Here is a 17868-nt window from a genome sequence, read left to right as displayed (position 1 = left end):
AGATTTCTAGGGAAGGAAATTATGGTGAGAATTTCAGGAGCTCTGTTTTGAAAATGCCTACTAGAATTTCAAGAGATGTCGGTTAGGCAGGTAGACAGATGTGCAAGTCTAGAGTTCAGAAGACGGGTCCTGACTAAAGACAAAAATTTAAGATTTAGTAGCATATAAATCAGATTTAAAGTCATGAAGCCAGAGAAGAAGAAACTCGTGAGAGCTGGAACTCAATGGGACTGAGTTGTTTTTCCAGGCCTCACAAGTGTAGATAGAATGACCGAGTCAGGGCACTGCCAACATTTAGAAGTCTGGGGAATGATGAGGATTGACCAGGAAAGTAGGAGGAAAACCAGTTGAGTGCTGTATCCTAGAAACCATGTTAAAGAGTTTCTATCTAGTAATAACAGTGTTAGATGCAGTAGATTAGTCAGGTAAATTAAGGACTGATGATTAACCATTGATTTAGCCATATGAAGCACAGCGATGGCCTGAGAAGCTGTTTTGATGGAATGATGGGCGCTAAATCTTGGAATGGATTCCAGAGACAATTTAAGATACTGAGGATAGGCAACTGTTTTGAGGAGCCGTATTGTAAAAGGAAGAAATACGGCGATAGGGGGTCAGATAATAGAATATTTGGATGCTGATAGGAATAAGCTAGTGGAGCGAATAATCGATGACGAGGAAGATGGAAGGGAGAATTGTTGGAACATAGCCCTAAGGCAGTGTCTTCTAGTGCACGTATGGACTTAGCTAGGAGCTAGACAATCGTTCAGAATAAAAGATGAGAAAGTGGAGTCTGTAGACACAGATGAGTAGATGTGGTAGTGGGAGGTTGTAGAAGTAGTTCTTTGCTTCTGATTTCTCAGTGAAACAGAAAATGAGTTTATCAGCTGAGGATTAGGATACTGGAAATTTTATATTTTCCTGTGCACCTCTTTGAGTTTGCTGCGATGCCCAGGAGTACCTCACCACACAGTTTGGGTACTGTGGAGCTGCAGAAATATATATAGCCTGATTACTGGTTGGCATAAGGGTCCACTTGAGATGATAAATTCAAAAGGTGACCAGTTAGCATGGCCTTATTTTTTTCCCCCACCCATTTTCAGCTGTATATGTGCAGGTTGAAGAGTTGTATTTAACCAGGGTTGTGGTTGCAGGTATAAATGATTGACAGTGGAATTCTATCTGGGTAAGGAAGAAAGTGAAGATATAAAGGGCTGAGCGACAATAGAAATGTGGTAGAATTAATGAATAGTAGGCCTGGAGGATAGAGGCAATCAAAAGGTTGTTAGATTGTTATGTACTAGAGAGATGAGAATGAGGTATTTTAAACTTGACATTATGGAAGGATTGTCGATACTGTTAATGACAAGGTCCAGAGTTTAACCAGAGATCCCTGAGTGGCGCGAACGGTTAAGCACTGGACTACTAACCGAAAGGTTGGCGGTTTGAACCTACCCAGAGGTACCTCAGAAGACAGGCCTGGTGATCTGCTTCCAGAAGGTCATAGCCCTGAAAACCTCATAGAGCAGTTCTACTCTGCACACCCGGGGTCACCATGAATTGGAATTCTCTCAGTGCAACTAACAACAGGGTTTGACCGAGGGAATAAATAGCTGAGGTAGGGTGGAAGACAAGATCATTGGAGGAGAAGTTAACGACCTGAGAAGACAGACTACTAGAACGATCATGTATGAGCTTGTTGAAGTCACCAAGAATTATGGCAGGAGTTGTGGGAGAGCGTGAAAGTGAGCCAAGGGCTGAAATCTTTGAAGAATGAGAGGATGTGATCTGATAGTTAGCGAATGACTAAAACACTTGAGAGGCAATGCTGGCTGTTTTTAGGGTGGAGGGATAATAGCCTGGGGAGCAGCACTGAAGAGCAAGATCACTTACCCGCTCCAAGACTCAAGAGGTCTGCAGGGGCAAGCAGTTTGTTAGAAAAATCATTGTTGAGGATCACAGTCATAGATGGAAAAAAGCCAACAGAATGTCTCTGTAAATGGGTTGTCTGTACCTGTCTCCCATAAATCTTGGCTTCATGTTCTTTCACTATATACTGGAATACATATTGGCATCTTTTTCAGTTTTTTGCTTTAATCACCATTCTAAGAAAATTACTGTTTATCTGCTAAGTCCAATATTGTAGAAGATTTTTAAGTTCAATTTTATCTTAATGCTGTGAAGTAGTTGATTACGATCTATATATCAAGACCTTTAAAAGTGAGCACAACATGTACGTACAGTTACTTGATCTCCTCTTAACTTCATTGCTATTAGCATAAAATCCATTTCGAGCATATCACAAGTTCCCAGAGAAATGCAGTTTTTATGTTTTCCAGTTAATCAACATGATGATCACAATCTTAATTATTTGCCATTTCATCAATAATGTCGTAATCAGATGGATAAGACATTAAGTAATGCTTAGTTTGGGGGAAGATATCATATGTATTAATTTCCATATCTGGTATCTCTATTCTGTTCTATTGGTCTTTATTCATATATTGATACCACAGTTTTAATTACTGTGACCTTATATTTTTTTAATCTGTTAGGTGGAGATTCCCTTATCTTCCTTGTTCTTTTTCACTTTTCCTTGCTCTTACATATTTTGCTTTTCCGTAAGAGCTTTAGATCTGGTTTGACTGACTTATTTTCCTTGAGATTGGATTAAATGTATAAATTCAGGGAGGGTTGGAATCTCTGGATGCTGCCGATTATCGTAAAAACTGAGAGCATGTCATTCTTTTTGTTCAGCTTTTTAATGTCAGTACTGTTTTAAAGGTTTCCTCACTTAATGTGTGTTATCTTAAGTTTATTTGTAGATATTTTGTTTATCGTTGTAAATATTGCTTTTTCTTTCATTGTGTAAATATATTGTGTACATGAAAAGTATGTAAAATTTTGTTTTCCCAAACTTAACCAAATTCTTTGTATTTATTTTTAATTTGATTATCTTGTATGTTTTCTAATTAATTGTATCATCTGCATATAGTGGTAATTTATGTCCTGTTGTCTAACTTTATCCTTCTGAACTATTTTTCTTAATCAGTTGTATTCAACTTGTCAAAATATTTTTAATTTTTCTTGTAGTAGAAGTCCTGGATAGTCTTTCTTAAAACCATGGCAGACAAATTAACAAGAATTGCTATTGTCAACCATGACAAATGTAAACCTAAGAAATGTCGACAGGAGTGCAAGAAAAGTTGCCCTGTAGTTCGAATGGGTAAGGTGTTCTGTGGATCATTTAAGATAAAAGAAAATATTAAAAGAAATGTCTTCATAGTTTGTTTTTTTTTTTTTAGCATGGACTTTGTTTTCCTTGTTAGTTTCTTTAAAATATGAAGATAAGAAAACCAGTTTTTGTTCTCATTTTCTCTTACTACATTATGATTGAATGATCCTATTTTTCTAAGAAAACAAATTATGCAATAATATTATTATTTAAAAGTAAAATCTAACCAGAGTTTAGGTCACTGAGATTCTTACTATTCTATAAAATTCTGTGGGGAAAGGACTGCCTTATCTTTCATAGTATTCTCGTCTTTAAAAACAAGAATAGAAAGCTTAATAGCAATGACTATTCTTGAGGTTTTACTATATTTTCAAGATTGAATAAATTTCAGCAATTAAGTGTTGATGAATTGTTTTCTGCATTTATTTTGGAGCATCACTTATATAACTAACGTTTCATTCCATATTTCATTCCTTCATCATTTTCAAAGCATATTTTGTTTTATGAATTAAAGATTCAGGTCAGCTAAGAATAACTTTTTCAAAATCTGCCATATTTTTTCTAGCATATTTTCTTCCCCAGTAGTAAGTTTAAAAAATATTCATCTCTATTGCCCAACAAGAGGATTCATTTAAGTAAAAAGCCAGAAATTTGATTCAAAAATTATCCTCACAAAGCAGTGATTTAAGACATTATTGCAAATGGGTTTTCATCTTGTTTTGTTTTTTGCTTTTATTTTTGAGAAATTGCTTTTATATGGAAATTTGGAACCAGCATTTCCTAATTAACAATGTTCAGAAAATTAGATCAGGAAAAATGACTTAATTCTATCTTTTCCTTACCAGGAAAACTATGCATAGAGGTTACACCTCAGAGCAAAATAGCCTGGATTTCCGAAACTCTTTGTATTGGTTGCGGTATTTGTATTAAGGTAAATGATGTTTGCTTTTATTTATCAAAGCAAATTTGTAGCCTAGATATGATAACTGAAAATTCTGAATATGTAGTAACTGTTTTTAAAGAGTAAAATATAAAGCAAAGAAAGAATATAAATTTTGGAAAATGGTATTTTTGTGTCAATTATCAAACATTATTGCCTTTGTAATGAATTAAACCATTGTATTTAAAAGTTATCCTTGCCATACTCAACTTTGTAAAGCCCTGTTTCCAGACTCACCTGAAAAGGGCACTCTCCGACATGTCTTTACAGAACTTTTTGGAAATATAGAGATGCAAAAAATATAGCTGTCATATTGCATGACAACCTTTATTTTAAATATTTTACATGTTACATATTTCAGCTTTAATTTTATTTTACTTTAAAAGCACACTTTTTAAATACAAATGAACAAAGCCAAAAAAATTTTAGGTTTGACCTAATCCTTAAGTGTTTATACTGTATAACACATTCTTCTATTTTTGTGTTAATCACAATAAGGTAATTTTTTAAAATGAATCAGTTTTTGTTGCATTGAGTAGTTTGGTCCTTTTGACTTCTGAATGATGAATTTCCACCTTTAATTCATTAAAAACATTTAGGAGCAGTGCATAAAGTGAATTCTTAAGTTAGGTATTTTTATTTGTAGATAATAAATTATGAAAAGGAGCTTCACCAGTCTGTTAATTGTTCATACAGATTATATGTGTATTTTATATTGGTTTTTGGTAAAGTATTCAAAAAAGATTTCATAGGTAGCTTGAAAACATCTTCCCTTGTTTTGAAAATATAAATAGGAAACATTCCTTCTACCAGATATTTACTATTGTCTTATTAAAAGTGATTTTCAACAATCTATTCTATTTTCTTTCTTTGCTGCTATAGAAAATGAGATCTCAGAGCTTTACATATACACTTGAGTGGCTGGAAAGATTCTGAGGTGAATCTGTTGAGAGGGCTGGGGTATAACATATACTTCCTGAACACCAGAGTACTTACGATACACCGCATATATGAACAGTGTGGATATTTTTTTCTTGTGGCTTTAGAGAAATTTAAATTACTTGCAGCTTATTAAGCATTTTAGAAACACTGGTGGCATAGTGATTAAGTGCTACAGCTGCTAACCAAAAGGTTGGCCGTTTGAATCTACCAGGCCCTCCTTGGAAATTCTATGGGGCAGTTCTACTCTGTCTTATAGGGTCGCTATGAGTCAAGACCAACTCGACAGCCGTGGGTTTTGATAAGCATTTTAGATACACTGATGGAAAGAGGGTAATAGAGAATTCTGTAAATGAGTAACCCCACTGGCATTAATATATAATTTATGTACAGAATTAAAAGTTATGGTTAGTGGTGGTTATTTTATTCAAAAATGATAGGTTTTATGTGTGTGATTTATTTTTTAATTCTTTATGTTCTTTTAACTTATGAAATGGGAATTCATTGAAATCTTCATGCACAGAGATTTTGAGTTGGAGCCATGGGCACTTATTCAACAGCTCTACAAAGCAGACCTCTAATTTGAAGTTACACCCTTCGGATGTACATCTAAAATCATCTGTACTTCCCAAAATTTTTTTCTAGCCATATTGTTATTGTGTGCCATCAAGTAGATTGCAACTCATAGCGACCCTATAGGACAGAGTAGAATGGCCCCATAGGGTTTCCTACACTGTAATCTTTATGGAAGCAGACTGCCACATCTTTCTTCTACAGAGCAGCTGGTGAGTTCGAACCACCAACCTTTTGTTTAGCAGTGAGTGCTTAACCACTGTGCCACCAGGGCCCCACATTACCACTCCTAAATGACCTTCCTATTCTTGACCTGTGGACATTTATCTGACAGTCAAATATTACACTTTTCTGTGACTGAATTTTTTGTGTTTTTAATTTACTCCTTCAAACCGGAGTATCTTTTTCATATGGGACGGATAAAAGTCTCAACAAAAAGATAGTAACCCTCGCTCTGTGCAAAGAATTATGCAAGCTGTTTGTGGAACGCAAATAGCCAAAAAGATAACAATCCATGGCCTTAAAGGACTCTACAAGGTAGAAGAGGAACCATACAAGGAGAGGGATAATTGAAGAAAGTAGAGGGAAAATGCCTGTCATAGGCTGAGTATGGAATTGTATACTCAGGAAAAACCAAACCAAACCCGTTGCCATCGAGTCAATGGTAACTCATAGCAACCCTATAGGACAAAGTGGAACTGCCTCATACAGTTTCCAGGGAACAGCTGGTAGATTCGAACTGCTGACCTTTTGGTTAGCAGCCAGCTGCTTAACCGCTGCTATCAGGGCTCTGTGTACTCAGTAATTTTTTTTTCTTGTCTCTTAGCCTTTTTTTATTCTGTCTTTTAAAAAAAAAAAAAAAACTCAAGTTCTGTAAGGTTTTTCAACAAGTATTAAACACTCATTAAGTTTGTAGGACTATGCCAGTCCCTAAGCAAAATATAAAATTAGGCAATGTGATTCATACCTTCAGTGAACTTAGTTTTTATTTTTTGAAGTTAAAAGGAAATAAAACAGTATCTCACATCTTTGTGGAACTCCCATATTTGAAAGATTGCTTATAAAAGACTTTATCCATTTTAGTCATGTGTATGTTTCTACAAATTAATACAAAATTAATTCTTTACTTTAAATAACAGAAATGCCCCTTTGGCGCCTTATCAATTGTCAATTTACCAAGCAACTTGGAAAAAGAAACAACACATCGATATTGTGCCAATGCCTTCAAACTTCACAGGTATGTTTTCAAGTCAGCATTGTGGTTTACTTCAGTCAACGTTAAGAGTGAAATGCGTTTGGAATTTTCAGAGAAAAGGAAAAACAGAAGGAAATTGTATTAACCATCCACTAAAGAGTATGATATGGTAACATCATGAAGAATCATGTATATATCAGTAGTTACTTCTAGCTAACGTTAGAATTACCTGGGGAATTTCTTAAAACTACTAAAGCCCACATTTACCCCAGATGAGTGATCTAAGAATTTCTGGATTATAGGGTCTGGACCTCAGTAGATTTCGGAAGCTCCCAGGTGATTCTAGTGTACAACCAGAGTTGAGAATCACTGATGAATCTAGACCTTATTCCCCAAGATGCCTTTTAAGAGAACTTGTCTTTGATGTTATTTATCCATTAATCTTATGATCTACAGAGACTGTTACTCTAAACTTGGACATATTAAATCACAAGCAAGTCACTTAATTCTTAGAGATTTTTATCTGCTGAACACTACTATTTTGAATCTGGGCGTCTAGTTTTAACTAATAAAAAGGTATTTCTCAACCTGCCAGCTTTAAGGGGCCTACTGCAGCAGGGAGAATGAAGTGGAATATTTCTGGTTGATGAGGCACTTCTCTCCTTGTAAGTAAATGGCAGGACAGGAAACAAAACAAAAAAGACAGTGTGAGGTTGCACCCGCTATGTAATTTTCTACCAAAGCCTTTTGTTATACGTTAAAACTGAGTCTTACATGTAAAGAAGAAATGTTACTTTAGAATGAACTTTGAATGGAAATTAAATCAATAAAATTTGGAGTAATACTGGTCATGCATTTCTAACAATTAACAGTTTACATTAATCATGGCTTTGTTTTCCCTATTAGCCACTAATGTTTGGCATATATCTCTTAGCTTACTAATGGATGTGTGTGGAGTGCAAATGCATTAAAATACATCATTCTGATATTATGTACCTCTTTCTACCTAAGTCTGAGTTATATTACTATTTTTTGTATACTTGTAACAGGTTGCCTATTCCTCGTCCAGGTGAAGTTTTGGGATTAGTTGGAACTAATGGTATTGGAAAGTCAACTGCTTTAAAAATTTTAGCAGGAAAGCAAAAGCCAAACCTTGGAAAGTATGATGTATGTATTCCACCTTATAAAAATGAATATATTGAATTAGCTTTATGAAACTTAGAGGGAGGGTGTGTGTGTTTTGTTTTTATGTTTTCAAGATTCATGAAATTAATGCAGTGAGACTATACATAAAAGAAGCGATCTCTTTTTTAATTAAAACCTGTTAATGGTACTTAACTGATAATTCTGAGCTTCCTTAAACTGTTAGGTGTTGATAAGCCTTGATTTAAAATGAAACCCACCTCCAATCTTAAGATTAAGTTAGAAGCCAAAAGTACTGTATTTGAATATATGATTCATTTTGTGTTGATGAAAAACATATTAGACTCTATTCTTAGTGAGAAATAATTCTTTGATACCATACCAGACTTCATTCTACTTTTATAACCATCCTCTTTGCAATTGTATTATTTAAATTCACGTAATTATGCATTCTTTTTGTAGGATCCACCTGATTGGCAAGAAATTTTGACTTACTTCCGAGGATCTGAATTGCAAAATTACTTTACCAAGATTCTAGAAGATGACCTAAAAGCCATTATCAAACCTCAGTATGTGGACCAGATTCCCAAGGCTGCCAAGGTCAGTTTCCTTTATAGGAAGAATTATTATATTACAGATGTTGGTGTAGGTATAAAAGACACATCAAAGTAAACTTGTTTTACTTTATGACTCTTTTAAACATTGAAGAAAAATAGTCATAACTATTTCTATTGTGACAGGGGACAGTGGGATCTATTTTGGACCGAAAGGATGAAACAAAGACACAGGCAATTGTATGTCAGCAGCTTGGTAAGTGTTTATTTTGTGTATGTGTTTTAATAGGGCCTGAACTTAAGTCACAAAGGTATACATCTTTATGTGAATTACTGACGTAAATGCAAAAGTCTTTAGTAATTATCGTATGTACTTAATACTATGCAATTCTCAACTGAAATATCCAAACTATAAATGATACAAAATAACATGCAGTATACATTTTGGCTGGAAGAGGTAGGATAAAACTTACAATATTGAGCACGATGCCTCTATGTTCTTTGTAGATTTAACCCATCTAAAAGAACGAAATGTTGAAGATCTTTCGGGAGGAGAGTTGCAGAGATTTGCTTGTGCTGTCGTTTGCATACAGAAAGCTGATATGTAGGTTACATTTACCTCTTTTGTAAATCTTAATCCTTATTTTAGAGTTGTTATTAGTAATGCTGCTAATATGGCATTGGTTTTGAGAAAAATTAATAGAAATAGTATCAAAGGCCCTGTTGAAGTGTTGTGCATCCACGTCCCCTTCTCCCTGACGTTATCCCTGCACAGAAAAAAAAAAAACGCTCATTTTTTTCCATAGGTAACTTACAACTTAGGAATGGCTTCCAAAAGTTTTGTTGTATAAAGTCAATTGTTGAAAATTTAAATCCTCTATTTGAATTAAAAAAAGAAGGTTTTAAGAGTTAAGTTCTGCAACCAGGCCTGGAAGCTTTTTAAATGTTTCTAGTAGAACAGAAAATCTAAAATCGTGTAGCAGAGTGGCATGCCATGTGAGGGTGAAAAGGGAAGTGAAAAAAGCAAGTTCCTTATCTGCCTTTTAGTGCCTTCTCCCAGGTATCTGTTGCTCCCAACTTTCTCCACGTTGCTCCTCTGGCATCCAGCACAGACGAATTCTACTCCACAAAGTGTTCAGTGAGTTCTGTGCCATGCCCTCCTTAAAGCTCTAGTTGCTTTAATGCAGTTGACTAGCTAGTTAAAAGCTCTCTGAACTACTTCAGACTGTATCACAGTTATTTTTCTTGAGGAGGCTGCCAGTTTGCAAGTGGGCCCAATCTTGGAGGCTCTCCCCAGACTTGGTATGCTAGTCCTGCTTTTCTTCATTTTTTTTCCCACTTCTGAGCAGATTACCAGTGTTTTCATCATCACTGGGTGAGCTTCTTCTGTATATGAGGGGACTTTTATTGTTGTTTAATCAGACTGTATATTACAGTCCTTTAACATACAGGATAGAATTAGGTTGTATTCATTTATTCAAATTTGCTACGTTTTCTTTTCTTTTTTTTATATAGTTTCATGTTTGATGAACCTTCTAGTTACCTAGATGTCAAGCAGCGTTTAAAGGCTGCTATTACTATACGATCTCTAATAAACCCAGATAGGTAAGTACCGATCTGCTGTATGCCTGTGTTGTTCTGTTTGGGGAGTTTTACAGATCTCTGAAGATGAAACACTGGTACATGTTTTCCATTTTAGTTGTAGCTGCTACCTGCAATTTATCTTCCTTTCCCTGGAACAGAGGTTCTCAGTGCAAGATTCATTTATTACCACCCACTTCCAGGGAGCCGAGGAATATTCTGAAATTATATGCAAACTTTGGCATGTATGTGTGCCTTTTTGGCTAGCAGATCCATGGCTTTTACCATTTTCAAATGGATATGTAACACCCCCTAAAAAAGGGAAAACGGATTTAGACCATTATAGGACGTGCCAGAGGAATTCCGTTTGTTCATGATTTTGCCAAGGAAAGAGACTTCTTCATAACCCTTGCTACGTAATCACAACACCCTGTATTTAGGTGGTGCTTTTATAGTCTGCAGAGTTTTTAAATCCATTGTCTCATTTGATCCTCATGGTAATCTTATGAATTAGAATCTTTAGATGGTATTTCCATTTCATAAATGAGGAAGTTTGGAGTCAGAAAAGCTAGTTATTTGTTCTCTTGCAAATTTACTATACAGCAAAACTATGACCAGAACCCAGGGTGTTTTTCTGTATAGTAGTTTTCTGTACATAACTGTTTCTCCTTAGTCACTGATTTAATAACATCCTTTTAAATACAAGGCTGATCTTAAGAGAAAGCAAAAGAAATCCCTAGGTATCAGAAACCAAAGAGGGAACTATAACTCAAAGAGGAGAGGTGAGGCGTCTTGCTGATCTGTATAATGGGTCTTTAAAACTAGGGGACAAGAAGCAAGGCCTTGGATTATGGCACATAAAATGCTAGAACCCTCCAAAGATTGACTGCTTTCCCAGCAGAAAGGAAAATTGAAAACGAGAAAATTGCCTATCGTCGCATGAAAACCTTAAGGAAAGTTGTATCTGTCTCAACAAGCTCATTGCAAATGGAAAGATGACTCCCCTTCAGTCTCTATTCATAGGCTAGCAGTTTGCATGGGTATAGAGTTGAAATTCATGTAATCAGTGGAGTGTCAGACCCCCTCCAAGATGGGAAATGAACATAAAAAGAGGGGTCCTGGAATTTCAGATAGAAAACCACTCTGGAGGGATATCCCTTCAACCATGGTCACGTGGGAAATGAAAGTCGGGGAAAAAGGAAAGAAAGTCATAGGTAATATTATTTACCTATACGTGATTTTTTTAAATAGCAGATAATATCCTAACTGTGATAAAAAAAAGAGAACTAAAAGGAAAATAATTTACAACCAGATAACATGTATTTCAGTATGTAAATAAATGCTTAGCCAAAACACACTAGAAAACAATGACATCATTAGGTGCTTAGACCCATGTATAATGAGTAAATTTGACATTAAAAGAGCATCAAGAGCTATTCTGTATAGGAAGAATAAGGAGGTAAAATATAAAGCATAGGTCTAGATGGACCCCGGAGTAGAAACTAGTGTGAGAAGTAGTACTACACAAGACTTTTTCCTGTATTATGAGAGGACAGTAACTCTGATTGTAATAAGGGTAACATGTCAAGACAAATTAGATGGACAGAGTGGAGAAAATGATGATGGAAGGCATTTTTACAAATGTGCTAGGTTCTGTAGAGTTTAAGTTATATGATAGTCATAGCAGCCTTCGGATAGATAATATAGTTTCATTTATTCTGTTACTACCAAATAATAAAGGAAATCAGCAAAGCAAAAGATTACTGTGTTTGGAGGTAGTTGGGAGAAGCATTCACCTACTCTGTTATGCACTTTGTATATATTATTTAATCTTCACAGAACCCCATATTCGGTGGGACTCTGGGTGTTAAGAGAAAGCATCGCTCTAAATTCCTGTTTTTACCCATACTCTCCAAAAACAATATCTTGCCTAAATCACTTGGGCTTCTATTCTAGTTAAGCCCCATCTAAAGGTGGAGGAAGCAGGAGGTTTGACCCATTTTTGTTCTTGTTTTTTTAAAGACAGTCGAAGACCGTTGCATAATACTTTGCTGCCTTATTGGGTTTTGCAAGTAGAGAGGTACAGCAGTGCCAACAAAGACACCAAGGCAGGAGGAGCACTGGCTCACCTTGGCTGATCTGCCTTTTTTATTGTGACGGAAGACACTTCCGTTTATTTTTTCCTTTCCGTTTCAGACTTGACCTCATTCTTTTTCACTCCTATCACCTGACACCTGAGTAACTGTGATGAAAAAAACTAACCAAATGAAACCCGTTGCTGTCGAGTCAATTCCGACTCATAGCGACCCTGTAGGACAGAGTAGAACTGCCCCATAGAGCTTCCAAGGAACGCCTGGTGGATTCGAACTGCCAGCCTTTTGGTTAGCAGCCGTAGCACTTAACCACTATGCCACCAGGGTTTCCAGTTACTGTGATAAAAAATAGCTTCCTAAAAAATAAAATCTATGGATGAAATCTCCTCCCGTATTCTTTCTTGAAATGTTTCTTCATGTCATTCTCATTTCTCGTTCTGGCACTGTGCCGTAGCCTCTCGCCATATATTGCTATCTTAATTTTAATTAAATGACATTGGAAATTCATTTATTTAGTCACACTAGCTACATTTCAAGTGCTTAGTATAGCCACGTATGTCTAATGACTACCTTATGGGATAGCACAGAAATAGAACATTTCCATAATTGGAGAAAGTTCTATTGAACAGTGCTGTTTTTGAACCCACTGTTTTCCCCGTTGCTGATTACCTTAAGGCTGTATTCTCCATCTTGTCGTTCAAGAACTTTACTAAATATCTGTTTGGTACACAGCACAAGACTAAAAATAAAAAAGTGCAAAAATAAATATCTTACAGTTTTCCTTCAAGATATTCATGGGCAAGTTATAGGGCTACTCAAAAATAAGAGTTCGTCAGTTCAGTGGTCCGGTGGTTCAAGAGGGAGTAAAAGTCCATTTACTTATTTGGGAAGATACTCTTACAGGAGGTAAGATTTGACATGGACTTTAAAGGGTTGAGTGGGATTTCAGTAAGTGAAGACTTGGGCAAGAGACTGGGCAGAAAGAACAGCCCTTACAGAAACGGAAAGGTAGATTATTCAGGAAACAATGAAAGACCCATTTTCAGTGCTCCCTTCTCTGTAAGTAAGAGAAAGATAGCAGTTGAAGTTTTAGAAGGTCTTGAACAATAACCTAAGGATGTTGTTATTTATTTGGGATTGAGAGCCTTCAGGGACTTGGAGAAAATGAGATTTGTCAAAAGTCTATAGCAATTTTGAAAGAAGTATAATGAGAACCTGAACTAGAGTTTAAGCAGACCGAAAAACAAAACAAAATGGACAGACCTGATACTGCTGAGAAAGAGCTCACAGACTTGACAATTTAAACAAGATGTCATTGAGAACAAAAAGTCATTTTTTCCTGTGAGTAATGACTCCAGTAATACAAATGTGGACAATTTTTATTTGTGAAGGAAGCTAAAAAGTAGGAAATTGAGATTTCTGGAGGACATATCTTCTGGACATCTCGACCAAAGTTGGAAGCAGGAATGAAGTGTTGCATGACTGTTCAGACCTGGTGGCTTTTGTTTGCCTAATAGCTTCTGCTCCAGCAGTGTTTTTTTCTTATCACTTCCTTCAGATCTACCCATTTTTAAGGCCCATGTCATATTCCATCTCACTGAGAACGTGCGCCAGTACATAGTAACGCATTTCCTTTCTGACCCTCGTCGAATTTTATTATCTTTAGAACATATTTTGCCATTTAGTCTTTTTTGTTACTGTTTTTTATATCTTTTTCTTGTCTTCCCTAGCTAAATTCAGGTTAAGAATTCTGTCTTCTTTCTCTCTGCATTCCCTACTACAGCTAGCATGGGAGAGGACAAACAAAAAGGTTTAATACATTAGTCAAAAAACATGTATAAACAGTTTAGGCTATATCTTAATTAAATCTGTTGTACTTCATAAAGTTTACTTAAAACTTTAGCATAACACATTTGTTTCATATATCCATCAATTGTTTAATTTTTTTATGCTTTTTTTTTTTTTTTCAGTTTAGGAAAACAATTTTAAATATGGACATTGATAGTGAGCCTTTTTCAAAGAAAATTGTTTTATGGCTTTATACTTTATTTGTGTGTGTGTGTGTGTATGTTGATTTTTCCGCAATTTACAGCTGTAGTAAAAAGAAATGAGTTTTAGTTAATTATGTCATGTCACATTTCGAAATACAAAAGTCTGTATTTTGATTTCCAGGTATATCATTGTGGTGGAGCATGATCTAAGCGTGTTAGACTATCTCTCTGACTTCATCTGCTGTTTATATGGTGTACCAAGTGCTTATGGTGTTGTCACTATGCCTTTTAGCGTAAGAGAAGGTAACTTGAAAAACTGTTTCCACATATCTTGCATTCTCTTCCACTCTAATGCTTAGAAAATATATTATGGTTGATATTAAGTAGTTTTATGTTGCCCTAAAAATTATCCAGCACCACGGTCTTCTGGAATTTGATCACTCAGCACAATGTATATATTAGGTTACATACATCTGTTGATGCAGAATTTCTTTTTAAAGAATTTTCCGTTGGGGTGGGTATAAGTGCTTTATCAATATCACTGTTTTTTTCCTGTATTAAATTTTCTTATTTCAGCTTCTACAAGTAGTGTTTGCCATCTTCAACTTTATCTGTAAGACGCCAGTATGAGCTGTAAAGCTCTTAAATTCATGCAGTGCTCGTCTTATTTTTGTTTCAAATTAATCTGTACTCTGAATTTGTGGAAGTAAGACTGTATCTAAAAGCCCAGTAAGCTAGTTTAGTAAGTATATTTAAATTTTCATTTATGCCTACTGCTTTCAGGAAAGAGGGACTCTGACCTCTCTCTACCATGCTTCTCCCTTCCCTGTGCAAGCAAATCAAAGGTTGAAACTAGCCTACCACTGAGTGGCTCCTGAAGCAGATTTCGGCGCACTCTCCCTCTGTACCTTGGATACCTTCTTCCTTTTAGTTTCTTTCACATCTTTTTTCACTGTTTCCTTGTTCCTATTTTACTTTGTATCTTTTCTTCAACTATATCTTAAGCCGATCAACTGGGACACCTTACAGGACTACTTAATTCATTTATCTTGAAAAAAAAATACTATATAAGAAGAATTTGTTCAACCCTGTAGTTCCCTAGCTGCATGGTAGCAGCCTCCTTTTTTACTTATTTTAAGCTATATCTTCTTCAAAGAGATAGTTTAAGGAAAAATTCATGAGGCTGCTGTCTGCCAAATTTTCTTGCCAGTAGTCAGAACCAATTATTAATTTTTATTCTCTTTAATCACGTTTTTATTGAGTATCCCTTCTATGCCATATAGTAGTTTCTAGAGTCAGGTTGTTGATGATGTTGGTACTTGGCAATCGTTCTTCCATAGTCCCAGTTAAAAGTGCCTTGTCAAAGGCTATCCCGTTTAAAAACTGGTCCCTGGTAAGATTTTCAATGTGCCTCACCTTTTAAAACGGTTAAAATATGAAACTGCATTTAATCGCTCTGCTTTCCTATAATATACTTAAATTAATGCACTAGATGTAAAAGCGCCCTATGAACTATAAAGCCAATTACAGTTTGAGCACATTTTTAACTTGATGAAACGAGTATTGCCATAGGAAGGTAAAGCCTGACTAGCTGTGTTTTTTAAACAAGATCTCTTATTTCTCTGAGCTTTCCTTTTCATACCTGCTAAATTAGGCACCTGGGCTAGACACTAGATTTCCTTCACGTTCTCAGTTTTCTTATTTTTTACTTTAATGTTGTAACCACACATTTGCAATTTTTAATAGTTTAAGATCCAAAAACATACACTGATTTTGACGGAATAATTGTATCTGTCCATTTGTTCCATAAGCAAATATTTTTGAGCTCCTGTGTTCTAGGCTGAGGATACAGTAGGTAAGCAAGATAGAGAGAGACAGCCATTGTGGCCTTACAATTTTAGTAGGGAAGGATTCTCGTGAATAATATGTTGCTTTAGTTTCAGTTATTAGAATCTATTTAGGTAATAACAGTGGCTATCTTTGTGCAGTGAAGCCAAAAATACATTTATTAAATAAAACTAGTTTATTCAGATTTCTTAAGAACCTTCAAAGTTAATCTGAAAAAAAATGCAGAGTGTATGGTTACCTTGCATGTGAAAATTGAATACATATGAATTATATTGTTTATTGAAAATATTGTCAGACTTGTGATTTTATATCAGTCTATAAAAATATTCCATTTCTACCTAGTTGTTGATTTTTTTATTGTAATTTTTTATTTAAAAATACAGCGGAAGTGATATTGCAAGTACTTTCTGTCTTTTGCACCCAATGTAGAAATATCTCGTAGAAATTACATTATCATGATGAAAAGATGTACTGTTTCATGTGTGTATGTGCACACAAATTAAACTTACATTAGATAAACGAAACACTCTGCTGTTACTTCATTATATGCAGACCTACACGTTATCAGAAGTCCACAGAAATTTAAAATCCGTATGTAGTTTTTTTTTTTTTTTTTTTAAGTAGTTTGTAGATTGCTCCCAAAAGAACCTAGTTTTGGGCTTTTATATGATGGTTCCTTGCTAAGGAAAATTTTTAGCCTGTAATTGATCTTGACTAGCCTGTTGATAAATTTCTTTCCCACAGGCATAAACATTTTTTTAGACGGCTATGTTCCAACAGAAAACTTGAGATTCAGAGATGCATCACTTGTTTTTAAAGTGGCTGAGACAGCAAATGAGGAAGAAGTTAAAAAGATGTGTATGTATAAATACCCAGGAATGAAGAAAAAGATGGGAGAGTTTGAGTTAGGAATTATAGCTGGAGAGTTTACAGATTCTGAAATCATGGTGATGCTGGGGGAAAATGGTAAGTTTTCCTTATTTTCTGATATTTGAAATTTGTTTATCCAGTCACTTAGTTTTTACTATGCCATAAAATACTATAACTCAGTTAAAGGGTTGGGAGCTGTATTGAATCCATAGATTTCTCAGTGTAACTTCACACTTTTGTGACATTGTATAATTTAATCTCATTGTCACTCATTCAGAGTTCATAGTTTTTGTTTTGTTTTATAACCTTCAGTGAAAGTAAAGTTTTTTCTTAGTTGGTCTTTCCGTGTTTAATTTTTTTTTTTTTATTGTGCTGTAGGTGAAAGTTTACAGCTCAGGTTAATTTCTCGTATAAAAATTTATACATACATTGTTACGTGACCCTAGTTGCAATCCCTATAATGTGACAGCACATTCCGCCTTGCCACCCTGGGTTTCCTGGGTCCAGTCAACCAGCTCCTGTCCCTTTCTGCCTTCTCATCTTGCCTCAGGACAGAAGCTGCACTTTTAGTGTCACGTTCTGTAGGGTCGTTATGAGTCGGAATTGACTCGATGGCCCTGGGTTTGGACTTGAACTAAGAAGCACACTCATCATGAGTATTATTTTATCTTTTATAATCCAGTCTAATCTTTGAAGAGTTGGCTTTGGGAATGGTTTTAGTTCTGGATTAATAGAGAGTCTGGGAGCCATGTCTTCTGGGGTTCCTCTAGTCTCAAACTATTAAGTCTGGTCTTTTTACATGAATTTAAGTTCTGTACCACACTTTTCTCCTGCTCTGTCAGGGACTCTCTGTTGTGTTCCCTGTCAGGGTGGTCATTGCTGGTAGCCAGTCCCCATCTAGTTCTT

General features: G+C 35.5%; 1 protein-coding gene across 2 annotated transcripts in view; it reads left to right on the top strand.

Moving 5' to 3' along the window:
- Positions 1-17868, top strand: part of ABCE1 (ATP binding cassette subfamily E member 1) — a 38704-nt gene that overhangs the window by 3580 nt on the left and 17256 nt on the right. Inside the window, exons 2-11 of one of the 2 annotated variants that reach the window (XM_049905791.1) lie at positions 3097-3226; positions 4081-4166; positions 6827-6924; positions 7932-8049; positions 8488-8625; positions 8766-8835; positions 9087-9183; positions 10095-10184; positions 14426-14547; positions 16837-17058. In XM_049905791.1, the coding sequence (XP_049761748.1) occupies positions 3124-3226; positions 4081-4166; positions 6827-6924; positions 7932-8049; positions 8488-8625; positions 8766-8835; positions 9087-9183; positions 10095-10184; positions 14426-14547; positions 16837-17058 (1144 nt within the window). In that variant the 5' untranslated portion in view covers positions 3097-3123. Of the gene's footprint in view, positions 1-3093; positions 3227-4080; positions 4167-6826; positions 6925-7931; positions 8050-8487; positions 8626-8765; positions 8836-9086; positions 9184-10094; positions 10185-14425; positions 14548-16836; positions 17059-17868 lie in introns of both variants that reach the window. The other variant, XM_049905790.1, reaches the window with a different exon arrangement.

The sequence above is a fragment of the Elephas maximus genome, chromosome 13, assembly GCF_024166365.1.
Source record: "Elephas maximus indicus isolate mEleMax1 chromosome 13, mEleMax1 primary haplotype, whole genome shotgun sequence".
In the NCBI taxonomy this organism is placed as follows: Eukaryota; Metazoa; Chordata; class Mammalia; order Proboscidea; family Elephantidae; genus Elephas; species Elephas maximus.
The sequence above is the reverse complement of the archived record's forward strand: the minus strand, read 5'-3'. Positions and strand labels throughout refer to the sequence as shown.